This window comes from Choloepus didactylus, chromosome 1, assembly GCF_015220235.1.
Source record: "Choloepus didactylus isolate mChoDid1 chromosome 1, mChoDid1.pri, whole genome shotgun sequence".
NCBI classification, from domain to species: Eukaryota; Metazoa; Chordata; class Mammalia; order Pilosa; family Megalonychidae; genus Choloepus; species Choloepus didactylus.
Genome location: NC_051307.1, coordinates 97,204,108 through 97,226,746, shown reverse-complemented (window position 1 = coordinate 97,226,746; position 22,639 = coordinate 97,204,108). Strand labels below are relative to the sequence as shown.

At 37.6% G+C, this 22,639-nt stretch overlaps 2 protein-coding genes across 8 annotated transcripts in view; both read right to left on the bottom strand.

Annotated features, from left to right (window-relative positions):
- Window positions 1-294: 294 nt before the first annotated feature.
- Window positions 295-3,275, bottom strand: GP5 (glycoprotein V platelet). The gene is made up of 2 exons (XM_037843085.1): window positions 3,207-3,275; window positions 295-2,237 (listed from the first exon to the last, which is right to left on the bottom strand). The coding sequence occupies exon 2, from the start codon at window positions 2,233-2,235 to the stop codon at window positions 511-513; it is 1,725 nt and encodes a 574-aa protein (XP_037699013.1). The 5' UTR covers window positions 2,236-2,237; window positions 3,207-3,275; the 3' UTR covers window positions 295-510.
- Window positions 3,276-9,205: 5,930 nt separating this feature from the next.
- ATP13A3 (ATPase 13A3) overlaps window positions 9,206-22,639 on the bottom strand; it is a 91,093-nt gene continuing 77,659 nt past the window's right edge. For 6 of the 7 annotated variants that reach the window (XM_037838019.1, XM_037838053.1, XM_037838046.1 and 3 more), the window contains 3 exons: window positions 20,869-20,949; window positions 19,266-19,355; window positions 9,206-12,692 (listed from right to left, as the gene is read on the bottom strand). In XM_037838019.1, coding sequence (XP_037693947.1) covers window positions 12,495-12,692; window positions 19,266-19,355; window positions 20,869-20,949 — 369 coding nt within the window. In that variant the 3' untranslated portion in view covers window positions 9,206-12,494. The remainder of the gene's footprint in view (window positions 12,693-19,265; window positions 19,356-20,868; window positions 20,950-22,639) is intronic. The other variant, XM_037838036.1, reaches the window with a different exon arrangement.

Genomic DNA, 22,639 nt, shown 5'->3' with positions numbered 1-22,639 from the left:
CCTTAATCACCAAACACTGCAGAGCCCCCTCTCTCTGCCATGCACGCACCTGGCCAGGCACTGTGGGCACAAGGATGGGCCATACGCAGTCCATTCCCCAGGAGCATGCAGCAGAGGAGGAGGCAGGCAATCACAATTTACAATTGTAAAGGCTAGTTCTGAAGAGAGAAAGGGAGGAGAAGGGGTGGGGAGGAGACAGAAAGGAGGGGCCTGAGGAAGAGAGGGAGAGGCGGAGAAAGAAGAGGAGGAAGAGGAGGAGGGTCAGAGAGGAAAAGGGAAGAGAAGGAGAGAGGGAAAGGGAGACGTGGGGGAGAGGAGGAAGAGGGAGAAATGAGGAAAAGGAATGGGAAGGGGAAGAGAGAGAAGGGGGAAGAAGTGGGAAGGAAGAGGGAGAGAGCAGGAGGAACGGGAGAGGACAGTAGCGGCAGCAGCCAGTCTGGATTCTCCCCAGAGCCATGTTAGACAATACTCTGGCCATGCTTTAAATAATTACGAAGTTTTCCCACTGACTTAGAAAAGAGCGCTCTCTCTGATTAATTTTCGAAAGAGGCGGCCGATTTTAATCATAGCAAACACAATGATCCCGGTTATTACGGCTTGTACGGCCAAAAGCAGAAAATAAAGACCCCAGAACAGGCTGTGGTCTTGACGCTTGCTTTTGGCCACCAGCTGGGTCCACGCCCAGAATTCTGAGCTGTTGGGCTCCGAGGCAGTGAGGGCGAGGGCCGCGGGCAGGGGGCTGCCGGGGGGGGCCGGGTGGGTGGGGGCTTCTGAGGAGCCGCCTGCGGGAGGGTGGGGAGGCGGCCGCCGGGTGCCCGGGCACTCCGCGTCTCTCTCCGGCAGGGCCCAGAGCGGCAGGCCGGCGCGCTGCCCCGGGCCGCGGCACCGCGGGGGTTCGGCTCGGCCCACGCGGCCTGGCCGCTGCCGCAGCCACCCCAGGAAGGGCCACAGGTCACAGTCGCAGCGCCAGGGGTTGTGCCCCAGCAGGACCTCCGTCAGCCGAGGCAGAGCCTCAAACACGTCGCCAGGCAGGGTCTGCAGCTGGTTGTGGTCGAGCTGGACCTTCTCTAGACTGCTGAGGTTGTAGAAGAGCGCGCGGGGCAGAGCCTGCAGCTTGTTGTTGCCCAGCGAGACTTCCCGCAGCCGGCGGAGGCCGCGCAGCAAGCCCTCGGGGAGAGAGGCCAGATTGTTGGAGTGCAGGGCGAGCACCCGGAGCTCGCCGAGGCCCCTGAAGGCGCCCTCTGGGAGCTCGCTCAGACGGGGGCTCAGGGTCACCCCCAAGACTTGCAGGCGGCTCAGGTTGCGGAAGGCGGCATCGTGAAGAGTGCGGAGCCGGGTTCGGTTCAGCCACATCTCCTGCAGGCCGGCCAGCTCCCCGAAGAGCACCTCCGGCAGCTCTTCCAGCGGGTTCTCGAAAAGAGTCAAAAGAGTCAAATTGTGCAAATGAAGAAAGAGTGCGGAAGGCAGAAACTCGAGGTGGTTTCTGGAAAGAGTTAAATAGCTCAGGTTTCGGAGATGGTCGAAAGCACCAGGTGCGATGAAACGGATGTGATTTCTATCGAGCTGCAGTTCATTCAGGGCGCCCAGGCTATCCCACAGCCCGGAATCCAGAGAGATGAGCTGGTTCGAGCGGAGCCGAAGTTTCTCAAGCTTAGCCTGTGCCCCAAACAATCCTTGGGGCAGATGAGTCAAATTGTTTCCCGACAAATCCAACAATTTCAGGTTCCTCAGATGTGTGAAGAGGCTAGCAGGAAGGAAAGCTAGTCGATTCTGGTTCAAACAGAGCTCCTGCAGGTTAACCAATTTCTCAAACATGTTCTGAGCAATACCTCTTAGTAAATTATGGTCCAAAAACAACTGTTCCAGGAGCACCATCTTATCCAGTAGCGCACCAGGGAGATGAGTGATTTTGTTGCCCGACAACCTCAAGGTTTTTAGTTTTATCAGGTCATCGAAGGTACCAGGAGCGATGTCAGAAATGTGGCTGTCTGAGAGCATCAGGCGCTGCAGGACCGTCATGCCACTGAAACTGTGATTTTGCAAGGCGCCGCGGCCCATTCGGAAGAGCAGGATGTGCGTGAGGTTGGTGGGCAAGCCCAGCGCAGGGATGCTGTCCACATTTCTTCCAAAGCACTGCGCGGCGTCCCGGAAGACGCACCTGCAGCCTTGCGGGCAGGGGAAGAGCTGGGCCCGCAGGAGCCCCAGCACCATACACAGCAGAGTCCTCCTCAGCATGTCTGAAAAGGCAACAGCGGGAGGCTTTTGAGGACAGGCAGCCCAGGGCGTTTAAGAGCACATTGGATCTTGTAACCCTGAACACTGCAGAGGCACAATCCTTTTGCCAGGGTTATCACTTACTTTGTTGTCCAGATACAACTAAGAAGTCTCCCCCTTTTCTCAGGAGTGAAGATTTCCCTGGGTGGTAAAAAAAAACATTCTACACTATGAACTCTTCTTCTGTTTTACTGAATTTCTACTCAGTTTAAATCATTGAAATTATAGTGTTTTCAAGCTATAGAAAAGCCAATACTTTTAAACATAGATCAAGACTTTTTACATAAAGAGACCTAATTAAAATAATCATTTTTGAATTCAAGCTCACAGATATCACAAAGCAGTGCCCATTAGTAAATCTAGGGTTGGCAATAACCAACAGTCATAGAACAGTGAAGTCTGTTAGAACCACGACCACCACCACCACCTGATTCTTTTGTTACAATTATGCTATTTCTAAAGTACCAATTTACTCTGCAAAAACAGTGAACGCTTTCGTTGACAGCAGAGCTGAGAAAAGTAGAAAATACTCATCACTTTATGCTACACCTTGTTCTCAGCACTCTATTTTGTATTAATTCATTTACTCTTTACAATAATCCTATGAGGTAGGTACTATTATCCTCAATTCACAGAAGAGGAAATTAAGGCACAGAAAAGTGTAACTTAACCAGGTTCATATAGGTAGAGTTTGAAGGTAGTATTTCTGACTGAGCTATAAAATAAGGAGTTACCATTTCTAAGGTGCTTAATAAAAATTAGTACTCATAGCATTATCTGTGAAATACCCATAGTAATATTAATCTCTCAAAACAATGTTTCCCAATTGTAATTTTGCACAAAATTATTTCTTGCACTTTTATTTCTTATGCACACACAGACTAACCTAGACCTTCAGTTTCCTATATTAAATTTTAAAATGTTTGACTTACCTGAAATGGTGCTACACTCCAAAGCAACTGAAAGGCTTAGAGCTTTGCATGTGATTTGACACTTTCCAAAGGAAGAGGGAGGTATCCTTGCATCCTGCAGATAAAGACTTTACAGGAATAAAAGTCACGGAAAGGACTGTATCTCGGAAGGCATATTCTGGTTTTGAATGACAAATATTTTCAAACTGACAAAGGCCATATATAACCTGAGAATAGAAGAGTTTTTCCATAAATGGCTTACTATGACTCTGTGATGCTAGAGAAGCTCAGTAACACTTTGGGTCATTGTAGCAGCCACACCTCCAGAGGGGCCACATTTCCCTGGGTCTTCCTTTTCAAGCCACATTGCTCCAATTCTCCATTCCAAAAAAATTTTTTTTTCATTTTAAAAATAATACTGCCAAGAACATTCTTGAACACATTCAATAATGGCTTTGCTAGTTGAAGAGGATGTACATGTTCAATTTATCTTGGGAATGTCAAACTGCTTTCCAAAGTGGCTATACCAAGTTATGCCACCACCTACCACATGAGGGTTGTGGTGTTCCATACCCTTGCCTGCACTTGGCATTGATGATTTTTTTCTATTTAATTTTTGCCATTCTTGTGAGTCTGAAATGGTTACCTCAGTGTGGTTTTAATTCTTCATTGCCTTTATTTAATGATGAACTTGAGCACCTTTTCATATATTTAAGGGTCACTTCTGCTTTATCTTCTGAGAAATCTGGGGGGCTTTTTTTTTTTTTTTACCCATTTTTTCTATATTCAAAATATCTAAATATGTATCCTTTACAAACACTGATCAGTAGGCATTTTTTACATATTATGGAAACAAATCTTTCATCAGTTACAGGTGTTACAAATATTTTCTCCCAGCTTGTGATTTGACTTTTTATTTTTTTACGGTGTCTTTGATAGACGCAAGTTTTAATACAGCCAAGTTATCATTCTTTTATGATTTGTTTTCTGTGTCTATCAAAATAAATCTTTCATTCCCTGAAGTCAGAAAAATATTCTCCCAAATTCTTTATTAAGCTTTATGGTTTTCTGTCCATCACAATTAGGTCTTTAATACACCTAGAATTGATTTTTTTTTTTTTTTTTTTTTTTTTTGGAGGAGAAAAGAATTTATTTACAATCTTGCAAGATAGGGCGTCCAGCCAAACACATGGAAGACTGGCACGCCAGAGGAAGAGAATGGCGATCTTTAAATTTCCTACTCCTAATTCACAAGTCCCTCCCGTTTCCCCATTGACTGGGTACTGCAGAGGTTACAGCCTATCCGAGAACACTAACTAATTCATCTTTTGAGATTTTAATTTGTACAGCCAATCCCAGAGAGCCAATTAGCTCATTATTGAGATTTTGAACTGATCAGCCTATTCCAGAGAGTTCATTTAGTTTAAAAAAAAAGTTTTTCTTTTTGCTGTGAGTTCCTGCCTCTGATTTTACTTCATATTTCTTTACATTCCGGTAACCATGGTTACTTTTCCATATAAGGGGCTGGCAGATTCTTCTCTTTATCACGGGGCTTGTTTAAACTGGTTTTGCCTCCATTTCCCTTATTCCATGCTGTCTCTATGTGAAAACTAAACTTATCCCTTTCTTACAGATTCCCTCTTTTTTTTTTTTAAACCCTTTTAGTTTTTACATTTTAGATTCTCAAATTTGTTAAGGGCTTTTTTACATTTCTCATTATAGGGATTTTTCTTATTTTTGATTTGAGTGGTTTTGATGGGTTTTGATGGGATGATGTATCAGGTGCGGTATTATTGGGGATGAATGTGCAACAATTTCCCCTAACTATAGCACAGATGCCTCCTTTTTCAGCTAGCATCATGTCTAGGGCCATTTTGTTTTCCTATGCCATTCGGCTAGTGGCATTTAACTGTTTTGCTATTTCTTTAATGGCATTCCTGGTATAGTTGATAAATTTTAGCTGATGATCTACATTCACCAGAATAAGGACGATTCAAATTCTGCAGCTACTTGATTTTTAGCTTTAAACTTATTAGGAACTTTCCGGGGGACCCCTATACTATCTACAAACATTTTTTTTTATTGAAGGAACCGGGTACATTTTGTACATTTTTTTTTTTTCTTTGCCTTGGGTTGGTACTTTCTTATTACTTTCAAATGCCAGGGTAAATGAGATAGCCAATTGAACCAGAGCACAGGTTCCTCCCCACCTTTCAGGTAGTGTTGGCCAGAGGATGCCCTTCCCACAGTACCACCAGAGGTCTGCTCAGGGTATAGTTAGGCTGGAGAAGTTGCCAGTACTATCCTTGCTCACATTCCACACTTGTGTACACAAAGCCATGGTACCAAGATCCTGGAGCCCTTCTTCCCATCTGGAGAGACAGGCAGAGTGGTTTCCGGGACCAAGGCAAGACGCTGGTATGGCTTTGACACTTCCCTTCTGGACTGGAGGGAAAAGGGAGGACAACGTACTACAACTTTCACCAGGAGTAGCATTTTGAAAGAGGAGTGTTATACATTTAAACTCCTTTTCACGCTTTTTCATTTTCAAGGGGAAAGGCATAATCTGAACAATGGGTTGTTTGGTTGCACAAGCATAACAGTCACTTCTGTTTAGACTCTGGATGGTATATTTGACCCATTTTACCCAGGCATTTGTATTTTCATAACCTATCTCTATTTCTATGGTTTGCTTTAAGTCTTTGGCCTTAAGTATTCTGATGACCTTGGGGTTAATTTGAACTGGAGAGTTAAACTCCAGCCAAGTTTCCCTTAATGGTTTTTTCTTCAACCTGGGTAAGACCCATCCTTCATACTGTGTTGGTTTACCAAACAGTGTTTCAAGAATAACAGGGGTTAGATGACTCATAAGTTATACTCTCAAATGTTCACCCTCCAATAATTTTGCTCTCTATTTGAACAGTCTGCTTACATAAATGCTTATATTCTCCCTCAGTTGTTGCTGATGTTTCAGATTTTTACAGCTAATTACTTGACAACCATCAAATTGTACAGTTTGAGACTTTAAGCCTTTGGCTACACTTGTAACCAGCTTAGCAGAACCTGTTACTCCTTGAATATAGAACATTATGATCAGTACAAGCAATTTTATTATTAAGCTATACACAGAGCACAATGCAAACACAGGATTTAATTCAGCTTTTTCTCCCTCCTAGTATGTTCTTTCAACGGCTGCCTATTTAGAGTGATCCTTAGGGGATCTGAGGTGGGAGTCACTTTTCAGGATTTAGGTTGAGTTGCTGGATACTTATCGTTTGGTTCAGGCACTGGTCCCTTTACTCGTGTGTAATGAGTCCAGCCTCTTTCTGCTGTTCGGACTGCCATCTCAGTTGTTAGCAAGATTTGACAGGGTCCCTCCCAGATTGGTTGAAGTTTGGATTCTCTTCATGACTGGGTTAGAACCTAGCTGCCAGGCTGATGTAGATGGGCAGCAAATTTAAGAGGCAGGGTCTGAGCCAGCAGTTCACGGTGCCTTGGTCCGTGCACGGAGTTGCCTGGTTAACCAGAGGGAGGCCTTTCCTTTCCCCCCTTTTCTCATCCACAACCGGCAGATCCAAGCATCTGGTCTCGGGCCCTTTAGCTGCTGGAGATGGGCCCCCAATGGCGGAGTCCGAGACCGCTCAATCAGCGGGGCGCGCCTTCCCTTTGTCCACCTCGGGGGTCCCCCTCCGAAGCTTCGGATCCCGGACGAGCCCCCAAGTTGTAGGAAATAAAGCGGTACCTGTAAGGGAATAAACGTTCTCTCGGTTCTGGAGGAGAAAAGAATTTATTTACAATCTTGCAAGATAGGGCGTCCAGCCAAACACATGGAAGACTGGCGCCTAGAATTGATTTTTATATATGATATGGGACCAATCTAATCTTTTCCCATTAGGATAACTATCTCTCCTAGCACCAATGATTAAAATATATAAATAAATCCCTTCTTTCCCTACCAAGCTTATTTAGTATTTACCTTTAGGGAGAAAACCAGGGGTGAGGAATAGGAAAACCCCCTTTATGCTTTTCTGTAAGGTTCAAAAATTTTTTTAAACATGCACATATCACTATTATTTTTAAAAATTTTAACACAAAAAGTGATGCAAAAGATAATGGCATCATTTAAGAAAAATTAGGTAAAAATATAGGTATTAAAAAGTACTGTGGAAGGTCAATGCTTGAATTGTGAAAGAATAAACACTCACCTCTGGAATAATGGAATGGAGTGGTGTAGCAGAAGCTGTTCTTATACTATTCCAGTTGGAAAAGAAGTTCCCTTATCCACATTTGTAGGTGGTGTAGAAAAGGCATTGGAATGCAGTCAGTCTTTGACAGAGTCACAGAGTCATAGCTCAATAAGTGAAGTCACTGAAGTAAACTTCTAAGTCATGTTGTCCTAAACTACAGGGAAGGTCCACTGCACCTGCCAGGTTCTGATCAAAGAAAGCAAATCCAGAACCCAAAACAGCTACCCTGACAACTTATTGAGTCTATCATGTACAGGCACATCAAGTAAAGGGCCCAACTCATGAAAACGACAGGGAGCCAACATGCTAGATCAGACTGGGAAGAAGTAGCATTGTCAAACAATCAGAGTAAGATTGTATATCAAACTAAGGTTAAGCTTTTTTAGCCTATTTCCCCAGTAAGACCATCAATCAGAACAGCCTCCATGTTTTATTCTTTTATGAAAGCAGGGCATTCTGATTGCTCAGAAGGGGAAAACTGTGTCTGGAAGTTGCAGGCAGGGATGAAGCACCTTTAGTCCATCCACTGAGCAAACTGACTACATATTGAGAATTATTTTGAGCAATTAAGTTGAAGAGTTTGGATTTTGGTTCCATGAAATGGGTCAGAAATATGCTATTCTAAGTGGCATCTGCCATGTAAAAGTCAGAGTCCTAGCCTAAAGTGTTTGGCCATTCAAAAGTAGGTGTCTGCATGTGATTGTGAAAACCTTATGGCTCACACTCTCTTTATCCACTGTATGGATAGATGAATAGAAAAATGGGGTGTAAAAGTAAATGAATAATGGGGGGGGCGGTATGGGATACTTTGAGTGTTCTTTTTTTACTTTTATTTTTATTCTTATTTTTTGGAGTAATGAAAATGTTCAAAAATTGTGGTGATGAATGCACAACTATATGATTATACTGTGAACAACTAATTGTATACTTCAGATGACTGTATGGTATATGAATATATCTCAATAAAATTGCATTTAAAAAAAAAGGAGCTATCTGGATGAGATATGCTTTCTCCCTCCACAGGAGATTCAGAGGCCAGGCGCAGCAAGGCTGTGTAAGGATCCTTATGCACTGAGTAAGCACTACCCCATCCTTGAACAAAGACAGCCCCATTCAAGCTCCTTAAACTCCTCTGCCCTTCCCTGCAACATATACTCAGAAGAAAGCACTTGGCTCAGGGATAGAAGGGGAAGGGGAAGGAGAGACATACAGAGCAGTGGCCTCTTCAGCAGGCTCTGGGGATAAGATCATATGCTGCACAAACCATCAGACCTTCACATCACAGCCAGCTATGTAACCCATAGCAGGGGGAGGATGCATGCCTCCTGTAGAACTCTGGATACTCTGAAACACTTCCTCTCCAAGCACACAGGCCCAACATAAATCCACCTTCTCTAAGTGGTACTTTCCCTGATCATTAGTTAGCTCCAGTTTCTCTCCTTAGAATGCTCTTTTTGCAACCAGTATGTATCAATGTCACCTCATTATAAACTTACCAAGTCTTAGAGTATTAGCTTTAGTTTGATCCTTCCAACTATTAATAGATTTCAAGTCCCTTGTCTTATATTTCACCATTTCCTTCTGAGCTCCTAACACTTAACAATTGGTTCTACAATGTATCTGACTGATGGGCATCCACAGACATTACGCGAAATGTGGAATGTTGTACTTATTTCCTTCAAAAATCGAAAGTTAAAAAGGAAATGGGAAGTTCTAATCAGGAAAGAAAATCCAGAGGGCAGCATTTATATAGGTAAAAAGCAAACATATGTGTAAATTTACAGGAGAAAGAAATTTTATTTCATTTAAATTTTTATTTTGAATAGCATAAATCAAAAAAGATTTCATAAGATTATTTACAATGCTGAGTGTACAATTATGAATGTATGCCTTTTTGGCAACAGGGTACCATTCTTGAGCAGCAATACACTTTTAAAAATATAAAGATGAAGTATCATTTCTAATATAAAGTTACTTAAAAAAATTCAAGGTTTAAGGGATTCACAAATCATAACAGGAGTAACTAGTTTATTAATTTAATGTGCACATAATTACAAAATTTTAATACATTAAAAATAGGTGTAAATGCCCACAGACTGTACAAAAAATTAACACCCCATTTTCGTTTAAAAGTTCCCACTCACCTCCCACCATAAATACACAAAACCTGTTTTCAGGTATCTCAAAACTGCATGCATGGAATCTTAGAATGTTCTCTAAAGCCTGAATTTTGCTCTTCTCTGGATATTGCATCTATAGCTGTTTTTGGAACAGAGAACATAAACATATTGATATACTATTTACCATGCCTTTGAAACTGTGCAGTACTTTCATAAACACAGGAAACAAAATAAATAGAGTTAAAAACTGCAACAGTTTAGTTTAAATTCAAGTGAGATTTGGAAAAGGTTTCAAATTTGAGGATTATAAAACTAATATAAAAAGTATTTATTTTGTTGTTGGCTTAGCAACTTGTATTCAAGCATTATTTGCAGCATTGCTTTATAGCAGTTGGTGCTAGAAGATAAAAAACATATAGTTACCACTATTTATATTTGAGGGAAGGAAAAAAAAACTTTAAACAACCCTGAGGGAGACACACATTAAAAATCTTGTTATTTATTTAAAAAGTTAAAAAGTTACATATCATTATTTAACAATTACTTTCCAGGACATTTCTGTCCTTTATTATGTGCATAAATAAAATTTAAATCAGCAATATTTATTAATCTTAATACATCAAAATAATATATGTACAGATTTTTTAAAAATTTAGGCCTGTATACACTCAAATAATTTAATGTGAAATTCAGAATCAAAATTACTATGTAATAGAGGACTCAGTTTATCTATGGCACTGAGTAGGACCCACACCTGGATGCACAGACATTCTTCAAACAACATTCTGGAAGCTAACAATTACAACTTAAAACAATCTACCTTGTCTATGTTCAAATCTAACTTCCTAAAATCGCTTTCTTCCACCTACCTAAAATCCTCATTCCTTTGAATACAAAATGGACAGATGAAATATAAAATGCTTATAAACTCTAAATGTTAAAAAAGGGGAGAGAGGGTTGAAAAATAGCTATTTATGATCATGCTCTCAAAGATGTTAAACATAATTTGATAATTGGGTTTTTAAGCTGCTACTTATTAATTACTTTAATCATATGCTTCAGTATTTAAACCCAAGAATAAAATTTACAATTCTGGGAAATCACTTAAGAATACCACTTGTACATATTGAAAATGAATACAGAAATTATGAATCAAGAGAATAAGTAACTATAGAAAACAGTGCTAATTCACAGCTCAAGAGGTCTAAGATGCATAGCTTCATAGAATCATTCATGAAATAATTGTTTTATCATCTAATGTGCATTAGTATGGTATACTTTTTGATGGAAAACTTCAACATCTTTTGTATGAATCATCAGTGGCAACAGCAATAACAGTGATCCTGAGTGTAACTTAAATTTTCCTACAGTTACCAAACACCAGTCAGGTCTTTGTAGTATAAAGGATGAGAACCATTTGGCTCTAACGTTCTGCATAACATTTGGTAAATGACCTCTGTATACCAGGAAAATAATCATCAGTTAGAAGTAGAAAGCACAAGTGTGCCACTGGTTTAGAAAGAACATACGATGACTTCACATAGTTTTAATTGTTTAACATCCTTTTACACCAATAGTAGTTTCCTGTGTTTATTATAACTTTGGGCTTTGCCAAATTGCTAGATCATACCTATCAAGTCATTTTAAAAGATACTTTAATTTTCGTTTAGAATTTAAGCATTAGCCAGGCAAGACAGAAAAGTGTAAAATATGTTCCTCGCTTCTTTGGCCTCAATGAATGCCTATTCTTTAACTTTATTTCTTCAATTTTTTTCTTCCAGAAATTTCCACAACCCAATACACTCACTTGTAAACACCTATACTGTCCAATCCAAAGTAGGTTAAGACCTGACCTCTGGTGCCACCTAATGGCACAAGATAAACTGCCACCAAATTCAACTGCTTTGAAAACATAGCAGTCATCAAAATTCACTTTTTTTTAAGTCTCATTATTCATAGGAGACATACACCAAATCTTAAAAATCTTAGAATTAAAATGCTAAGAAACTAAAAAAAAAAAAACCTCATTGTTATCCATGTGTATTAGTTAAAGGAAGATAGAAGTAAAGAAAAGAAAATGACATTTAAAATAATATATAGCCATGAAGGAAAGGGGGGATATGAAGAGATATGAGAAAGATATAATTATACCTATTGCCAAAAGAAATATTCTATTTTTTCTAGGGGAAAAGGTTCTATTAACATATAATTTAAGCAAATTATACTACTGACACCAGATATAGCACAAGATTCATTTAATAGCTTTGAAGGACATCTCATCAAGAAGGGCAGTGAAGCACCTTGCTGCTTAGAAAAATAAAACCCAGGCAGTTCTTACATAAAACATAAAACCACAAGTAGAGATTACCTGAGTTTTCTCTCAGCAACATCATATAAACTCAGTCCTCACTCTAGGCTATCAAAGATATGCTAGGGTATGTACATTTCTTTGGAAGAAATATTGGAAAACAGGATTTCAACCAAAATGCAGAGGCTAATAACACCCATTTTATTTTTCTAATCACAAATTTAGGCCTTATATATAAACACTAACTCTTTTTAATAAGGGGTCATGAAAAATAAAGGGGTTAGTCAAGCCTCAAAAGCTAATGTCTACAAGTCCACCAAATACTAACTTTCTTCTGCACCCAATATAAAGAGTATCAACAAGGATAACAATCAAAAATATTCTGGAAAGATATATGGTATTTAGGGCTTATAGAAATTTACAGAATGATAATTAATTTAACTGATAAGCCAATACCTTTTTTTTTTTTTTTTGTATGTTTAAAATAAAACAACTCTAAATCAGCTCTTATAACCCGAAGTTTAGAAAGGACATAATTTGAAATGGTGCCACTCTGACACATAGGATCAGAAAGTTCTATAATTACATCCTTCTGAATAATGGTATCCAGCACTCCACTGAGACTGATTCACTGCTATGTTATGGTGATGATTTGACATGATCCCTTATCCTTAACTAAAACTTTAGCTTCTGTTGTTGTTTGAGGTTTTGGTGGCCATTCCGGATCAACCAAGAGCTCCTGTGCCAGATACATGTACTTTGCCTTTGGTATCTTCTTCCTACAGCCCAGGACCCAGGACAAGCAGCATTTTCCCCACCGATCCACTGACTCCTAAGAAGAGAAGAAAAAAAAAATAGCCTATGTGATTAAGGGTTTCTTATTTTAAACAAGCTTGCCAAACCACAGAATACTGGCACAGAAAAATAATAGGAAATAGCTTCTGAGTATAATAAAGAAAAATTCCATGTAAAAAAGTCAGCTTTCGATTATTTAGGGATAGATTTTTTTTTTTTAAAGATTAGATGTTGTTATTAATGGAATTTGCTTCATATATCATTTAGTGGTATGTACCTATATCCTCTTGTATACTAATAAGCTTTTAAAATAACTTGCAGCTCTAGAATCTATGATTCCATAACACAAAATATCTAATGTATTAAGAATAACTTTAAACTATTCAGAAAGAGAAAACATTTTTAATGTTTAATGTAGATACCCTCATATTTTTTCCCAAACTAGTTTCAGTGCTATTGCTCCTAGAAACTTAGCCACCTGATCATTTTTGGAAGAAAACACTGTAAAAACATTGTCACTGTTAATATTACCTTCTAAAAATTTAAGCATGAAGTAAATATTGTTAGGTCAAAATTAAGACTCAGATCACATTTAATGCCAATCACATTTTTTGAAGTCACATTCTCACTAATATGAAAAACAACCATTTTATTTTATAATGATGGTTTCCCTAGTGCTCCACAATTGGAAAAAGGTACATAAAAAGGTACAAAGCAAACACTATTTCTTGATATTATTTAATTAGAAAATGCTCTGGTGCCATAGCATTTCTTCTGATCAATCCCAATGTTTTTCATAAATGTGATCTTTGATAAATAATTCTTGGAGAACAAGAAAGCAGTGCCCTTGGTTATTGTGTAGAAATGTAAATTCAATAAGAGGGCTGAAAGTTACCCTTAGAATTTGTCTTAAATGAAATAAAACAAAATGACTATATATTGAAAATGGTCATTGTTATGTTCACCTCTGAAGAACGTCAATTCTTAATTATCTTGGCTGTTTCTTATCCAAAGCAAAATTTAAATCCCAAGATTTTTTATTTTTATTTTTTGCCAATTAACATTAGCTCTACTCTTAATTGAAGTAATGGGTGTTCTGATTTTAACCTCCAAAGTATTTTCATGATCAAAAAAGTCAAATTTGCTATAGAACTTATTTTGAAACATTTCTAAATTGGTCAGTGGAGAATGGCAAAAAAAAACTTCAAAATGAAAACTTGGAGCCCTACTAATCTTTTCCTTCTTTAAAACTTTGGGGTGGGACTGTGGCAGCAGTAAGAGAGTGATAAACAGTAATTGGTGCTTTTAACTATACAGCTCTTTTAGTTTACTTTAACAAAACACAGTAAGGTGCACTTCTACTGCTACCAAAAATTTGGTCACAAGTAAGCTGTGTTACATTCCAGGAAAAAAAATTTTTTTCAATAGTATTCATCTTACAAGCCCTCTTTTTTTTTTTTTTCATATGCTGACAAGTTATTACCATCACCTTAAAAGAAGCCCATAGGAAAATATTTAGCATCAGGTTTCAGAAGAGATTAGTTATATAGGATACTTCAAGTGATCCAAATCAAATAATGTTAGATTAACAAATCCTTTCCAGGGCTTAAAGTACATAGAATATCAACCATAATATTTAATCTAAGATGATGGTTCACTATTTGGATCTTACTTTTTCCCATGGTGTTTAAATTCTTCAATCTAATTTAGGAAAAGATCATTATTCCTAAATCAATCTGAAAGCTGTCACTTTTTATTTTATGGCAAGCAGTACTGTTAAAGGATCACAGAAAAAGGCTAATGGTGATTGCTGACTTTTAAAAAATGCAGAAACATAACAGGTTTTGTCTGCCCAGATAAGTCTGTCAGGTTGAAGGGCAATGCTAATAGCTGGTTGAGTTCAGGATAGTTTAGAAAATTACAGGCAAGTGTATTCAAATGTAAGAAACACACACACACACATACACTCATCTCTAAATTCACTGTTCCCTACCTGTGGAAAATGAGGCAAGCAATAAAATTAAAATTTAATTGCAAACAGAAAAGCAACTTAACAGAATTATTTTTACATTAAAGTACATGTTTAAAAAATCTTAACATCACTATCATAATCAGGTACATTTGTCATAATTTTTTTTAAAGTCATGAGGAGCACTAAGGATCACCCAACCCGTAATTAGAAACCTAATATTTTCCTGTACCCTCACCTCCCCCAAACATCGCACACACAAAAATATACTAAACAGAAGTGTAGGTTTGTTACTTTACAAACACACACATACACCACACACCCTCAAACACAAGATAATCCACCAGAAAAGAAAATAAAAGGTGCTACAGGCATGCTGGAATGAGAAATAAATCAGGGGGGAGATGATGGTGGCAAGGGGAGAAAGGTGAGCACGGTGCAACGAGAAGGCAATGAGGTGCGGCATTACGGGGCCTAGAATGAACACCTGGGACTCCCCAAAAGATCATTTAGTCCCTGAAGCAGTGGCTACAGCATCTGGATCTTTTGGTTTGCTTCTGAAAGGAATGGGTAAATTTCCAAAAATATCCTCTCAGAGAAGGCAAAGAGGCTACCATAGTCTTTCTTCCAGAAAGAACTTTCAAAAAAAATTCATAGCTAAAATTCTCCTGCTTCTCAGACCATTCCAAGCTGTTCATTCCAGAACCCAAATGCCAGTTTACTCTTAGCAGTATCTTTTAGGAAATGGTTTTCATGGGTAGCACATAAAATATTAAGCCGTGCTTATGAAATAATATATAAATATAATGGTACTGTGGTTTTCATAAAAGCCTTCTTCCATACCAATCCTGAATATAAAACAAATGCAGGTAATCATAAGTAAGATTCTGTTTGAATAAACTTAAATGATATTCTAAGTGGTTAGAAAGACTACAATTAACATTTGGATTCAAAAAAAAATTACACACAAATACTCAGGCAGGATAAAATTACATGGTTAACACTGTAAAACAATTTCTAGCTTCACTCATATGCTTGGAAACAAAGTTAAAACCAGTGATTTTACCACATCTACTACTAACTGACCTCGGTTTACTAAATACAGGATAAGTACAAATACTTCTAATAGCATAGTTTCTAATAGCACAGATATTCACCATTCTTTGTAGAAATATCACAGATGATGGGGCCCTATCACTGAAAGTTTTCATTCAGTAGGTCTACGATGGAGTTCAAGACATTTACGATGAGTATCCTAACTTGAAAATCACTTATCATTTTTGTCTGAGAATAAGTAATAACATCCGGAAGGAAGTATTAACATCTGGAGCTGCTAAAGAATTTTATAGGAAAAAAATATATAGCTACATGAAAGTTTTAGTTTTTATTATCTGAAAATGGTTTATTTAACCTGTTTTCAATTTCATTCAATAGACATTTACCAAGACCACTGAGCATCAACAAGAAAAAGAATGACCAGGGGAAATAAATTACTGCTATATAAAAATTTTACTTCCTGTAACTAAATTAGATTAGCTACATGAATGTTCAGCAGGCCAAATAGAATATAGTATCTAAAATGTCAACTGCTAAATAAAATGACACCTAAAAGTCAGTTTGGCTCTGAGGTATAGGAATATAGTCGTGGGACCAAGTAAAACTAACTTGAATTCCAGTTCTAACACTCTTTCTTCATCTGTGAAAATTGAGCTAGAGAGACTAATGATATTCCTATCTCTTTCGATTCTTCTAAAAATTAGAGAGAATGCATGCAAAATGCCTCATACAGTCCCTATCACTTGGTAGGGACTGATAAAAGTACCTACTATTTGTCTCCATTTTGTAATTTGGTGGTTGTATTAGTTTGCATCTCTTTGGCCTCATACAATATGACATAGTGGGAAAAACACTCCTCTTGAAACAGAAACCCTGGATTCAGTTTCCACTTCTGCCATTCAATTAGATGCATAACCTTGGCTAGTCAACTGAATGCTCTGTTATTTTACCTTAAAATGGAGTTAGAAATACCTTAAAATTCAGAGGACCCTGGAGGTGATGTATACAAAAATTATCTATAAATCGTAATATTACACAAGATTATGCTATTATGGAGTTTAGTTGTTTTTTTTTTTCCTTCCTTCAGCAACAATGTTCTTTTGAAGTGTGCTTTACAATGGAGAAACAAGGTCATTTTTGCCTATCATATGTTGATATAGCACAGTGCCTTGTGGATGACCAGATATTTTAGACGTGGTTGCTAGAGAATTCCAGGTGACGTTGATGACTTCCCAAATCAACTAAATTCTAAACACTAGTCCAAAGTCACTAGCTTTGAAGCTTTCAACCCAACTCAATGGTCCCTGGTTCTCTATGGTAAGAAAGGAAAAGAAGAAACAGGTCTTTTCCTTCTCCAACATCAGTGTAGTCTAAGACCTCATGGGCTTCCTGATAGAAAAGAAGTGTGCAAAATGGGCAGATGTGGAATGGGGGCTGAGGGAAGGGCAGCCAAAAACAGAAGTCCTAAGAGCAAGTCAATCTCATCTTTACATGATTTTTCACCTTATGACACAGTTTCTCAACCTCAGCACTACTGGCATTTTTGGACTGGAAAATTCTTTTGTTGTGAAGGGCTGTAATGTGCATGGCAGGACATTTAGCAGAATCTCTTGCCTCTAACCCCTAGGTACAGTAAAAGCCTCCTCCCCACGACCCTCGTCAATTGTGACAACCAAAAATATCTGCAGACATTTTTGTCAAATGTCTTCTGACAGTAAGGGGGATAAATTACCCTTGACTGAGAAGCACAACCTTATGGTAATATGACTAATTGACTGACTCTCAAAGGGTCATAAAAATGAATAGTAAAAACATTACACATAGAAATGTAAGAAGATGAAGGTATTACTTTATGCTTAAGAAGATGTAGGTATTACTTTATGATAAGAGGTTATAAAAACTTTTTTCCAAAGTCAGTAATTTAAAAAAAGCTGCATTCTTAATCATCGCCAGAGAAATAAAAGGCTAAAATTCTTGTCTACTGAATGATTCTCAGATTCAGACAACACATAGGGCATGATGGAGCCTGCCTGCTCCAGACCACTTTCTAGCTTCACTCTCTCCCCTGAACACCTTAGTGGTAGGAATTCACATGAAACTAACTCTAAAAAAAGTAAGGAGAACTAAACTTTCTAGAAAATAAGACACTTTAGCAAATTTTCTGCCATTTAATTTTGGTTGAAAAGCAAGAAAGGGACTTCCAATTCAAATATTTTAATGGCGCCCGATGATACCCACTTTTGACTAAATCAGGATACAACTCTTCTTGAGAACAGGCATTTCCTGTTTTGATCAATAATCAGGTATCTCTTTGGAGAAGCTGAAAACTCGGTTTAAATGTTTTCCTCTGCCTGGGCCTTGCCAAAGTTAACCCTTTGAGGTAATCAAAAGGAAAAAAAACTATGGACAGGGAGAAGATTTAGCTAAAGGACTTGAGACCCTAGCTCTGATTATACCCACTATTAGGAGCAACTGGGCATTACAGTTCTCTGAGAGAAAGAAACTGAAGGCAATTCCAGACTCAAGCCATCATTACAAAAGCATCATTATTCCTCATAAAGCATTAGAAAAAGGAAATGGCCCACTACAGGAACTCTTATAAAGCAATCCTGTGATATTACATGGGGGCATGAGCCTGCTGAATTACCCCCCAAAAAAAAAATCTCACGAAGTGGTTACTTAGGAATAAGAAGGCTAAAATTAAAGAGAGTGACCCAACTCAGAAATGTCAGGAAATGCTCTTCAACTCAGCAAGCTTTCTTGTGTGGTTTGAGGATCAGCGAAAGATTTAAAGCTCACGTGTGTAAAGCACATCACCCAACCTTCAAAGCAATGGTTAAGATAATGAGGAGGTGAGACTTGATATATTGTTTTCTATATCCAAAAAGCTGGTTCATAGGTTTTTTATTCAATGCTATCAGTTTAAAAATAAGTCTAATCTATATTTCCTCCCAAGAGCTATACTACCCTAAACCTAACACAAGGAAATGGATTTTATTCATTATTTCTTTTCTGTTTTTACAGAAGATACCTTTCAGTAACAGGCTATTTAATGTATTCAGAAAGTCAAAATGAGCACTATCTCTTAGAAAACTTTTCTTACTGATGAGAAACATATGTTGGGGTAAGCCAAAAAGTCCCCCAAAATAAGGCACAACAACTGACTACGTATCAGAAACAATTCCTCAAAATTTTGGCCTTTGGACTCTAATTCAAGAAGCAATGGTTCCAATTTCAAAATTTTGTTGTCTTGAGTCTCATTTAGTTCCCAAAGGAACTCATGAAATCTGAAATCATAATATTTAAAGCACACAAAAATGGAAAATTAACTCTCATCTCTGAGGATAAAACTATGACCTTCAAACACATAAAGGATTAGGATTGGAATGGAAAACAGACTTATGAAATATCTGAAGTCCTGAAAAGTCTGTAGCAATGTTTGCCATGAGTTTTCTAGGACTTCTTAAAAGAAATGAAATGTCAGGCATAGAGAAAACAGTTTAAGCAACACACTACAGAATAGAGTACACAACTCAAAGAGCCTAGACACATGTGAAGAATTGATAGTAAGTGCTGATTTCCAACCTGTGGTGGCTGTGTAGTGGTGAAGCGATATTCTCCTTGTTTGTCTCGATTGAACACAACTTTCCAAAGGACCATGTCAAGGAAGAAGTTCTGAGAGATATTCCAGTAAGTTAAGAATTAAAAAGGACTAAGTCATTGTTTATTAATGTGCACATTTTAAAAGGCTTACACAATGCTGCATCATTAGTGAAAAGCATGGTTTGGTTTATACAGAGAGAATTTCAGTTAATACTGCAAAAAAGATAAAGAATAAAAACAGGACTTGACTTGTAAACAAATATGAATTGTTATAAAATCCTTAAGAAAATGGGTATTCAAAATTTCCCACAAAATATGGCTTTTATTAGAATTCTCAAGTTCTTCCCATATTAAAACAATACTTATAACTTCAAGTTACAACACTGAGTTATACTGAGTTAATAGCTAATATCTATGAATGAGTATGGTTTTACCAAAGTTTAGTACAAATAATTATTTTGATACTAAGAATAATAATTTAAGAGAGATCATGAAAGGAGTGTCTAAAAAGTCTGTCTTTTAAAAAATTTTCTTATAATAAATAACATTTAAGTGAAAAGGTGAACTTGCACTGTACAAAAAGGAAAACCCCTAAAATTCAACATTGTGGGTATGCTTTCTAGCATCCAAAAAATAGCAAAAATATTCCTTTGGGCAATTTACAAAGGTCAGTACCATAATTATTTATGATGCTCACTGTATTCCAAATTTAAATACCAAACCATCTTTAGAAGGAAAACTGAAATTAAGCAAGATTTCTCAGTCTAAAACTATTATCATTAAAAGCATATGTTTTTTCCCACAAATTACCTTAATTTAAATTCAAAAGCCTGCCCCATGAACTCCTACTTAACAATTACACTCTCTTTCGTTTCTTATATTGCTAATGTAGGAGTGAATTATAATTGTACTTCTAAGAGCATATAAAAGTTTAATAAGCAGCAAAGAGAATTTGCCAGCTCCTTTTCAGAGAAGCTGACCTAAAGGCAATCCTAAAGGGAAGGTCACTATACAATATACAACGGATCAAAGAGTACTTCATACTCTTTGGAGGTCATTCAAAAGTAAACAACAAGGAAGACGGTTTAGTAATCAATGCTGAGATTAGGTTAAGTCCACATTGGTCATTATTTTATACTTTCAATAAACTCTCATGATTATTGATATTCACTACAGTTAGGCGAAAAGCCCCCATTCCAATCCCTTTCCTTCCTTAAATGGGAGATTTTATTAAACATCACAGGACATGAGTAATAGATACCCAGTCTGATTTCATGGTCTCTTGTTCACCAGCGTAGGAATTGCCAGGGCACCAAACTTCTCTCCTTTCTACCAATCACTATCTTTTGCTATCTCACTGCTTATTATCTCCTGTCTGCACGAGTGTAGCTAAGTCATATCCTTTAATGTAATTATTATCAGTTCACTGAAAGTCAGAAGAGAAGGCTAAATGAATTTGGCTAAAATGAAACTGAGAATTTTTGTGGGTTTCCATAATGTGGTCTGTCTTCTTCCTCCTACTCCTATTAAATTACCAAAAATCCCAAGGCAGCACAGTAGCCATACAATTATCTGAAGCGTTTACCTCCACCATGATAGACACGAGAGCATTTACGAAAACAATGATGAGCATAGCTATACGCCACTCATTCGGTACACACACTATCTGTAAGACAAAAATTGTGAAGTTAAATTTGTAGTACTGTAGAACATAGTTGCTATTGTAGCATTATACTATAATTTCCAATTTATTGAATTTCTACTATGTACCAAACACCTTTATACATATCATCTACTTAATCCTCACGTCACAGGGTATATATTACAGACACTTTTCAGAGGAAAAAACTCGAAGTTTAAGTAATTTAAGGTTAAAAAATTTATTAGCTGGCTGACCTGACCTATTTTCTCAGACTCAAAAGCTCATGCTCCACTAGATCATAAATTTCAAATTTTAAAAATAAAACCCTGTCTTTAAACAATAAGGCAGATATCAATCTAATGTAGTATTAGTCAAAACTCTACATTATTATAAAGACAAATTCATAAAAGAACTAGACATATTAGTTTAAGAAATGCAACCAAAGTTTTCACTTTAAAATCTGTGATTAATTTCTAAGGCCTAAAAAATAAAAGAAAAAAATCCCATTCATACATTTATCCTTTCAGCCAGCAAATATTCACTGAGTACCTAAGATATTGTGTTATATGCAAGGGAGTGAAATGTCGATAGGTCTAAAGCTCAGCAGTGATGAGCTGAGGGTATAAAGTCAGGTATCTTCAACAAAGAGACGGCAACTGAAACTGTGACTAGGGGTGAGATCACATGAGTGTATGGAGTGAGATGAGGGATAAGGACAGAAATATGAAGAACACTAACATTTACAAAACAGGTAGAGGAAGTGGAATCTCAATAGAGAATGAGAACAAGAAGCCAGAGAGGTAGGGGGGAAAAAAAACAGGAGAGAAAAGCATCACAAAATTCCAGGCAGATGTCTCAAGAATGATAGCATGTCAAATATTGCTGAGGAGTCAGGTAAGATTGAAAAAAAAATCAGAGACAAGCCCATTGTACTTCCAAACAAGAAGCATGTTAATGATCATGGCAAGGGCATTTTTAATGGGGTAGCAAGGGTAGAAGACTAGTTGACAAGTGAGTGGGAGGTGAGCTGAGTTTAGCACACTTTCAAGAAGTGAAAGTGGAAGCTGTGAAGCTGAAGAAACATGTGGCTGGAGAAAAATGTCAATGTGAAGACAGATGTTTTCTTCTTTTGCTTAAAGTGCTTATCTAAATCCCTCAATGAATCATGTGGAGAAACAGATACCCTTGCACACTGCTGGTGAAACTATAAACTGGCAACCTCTTCAAACTTCAGAGACAACATTTATGGGAATCTTAAATTTCAGATGCTCTCTGGCCACCAAATCCCACTTCTGTAATGTATTCTTTAAATATGCATTTAATGTAGTGTACATGGATTTGCAATACAGCATTATTTATAATAGCAAAGCACTAGGAACAATCTATCCAGCAAAACAGTACTGGTTAAATTAACTATGGAATAATTCCTTCAATGGTATACTCACTGCATAAGGCTTATATACCCAAACCGATCAATGACATACAAGAAAGGAAAATCAAAAGTCTGATCTCACTCAACCATCCAGGGGCAAAAATTCTAAACAAAATCATAGCAAACCAAATCCAGATATAAAAAATAAGTCATGATGACTTATTCTAGGAATGCAAAATTAATTCAACATTTAATTATCAGTCAACTGTAATTCGCTATAATTATCAGGGAAAAAACCTGTGTTATCATTTCAATAGATGCAGAAAAAGAGTATATATCAGA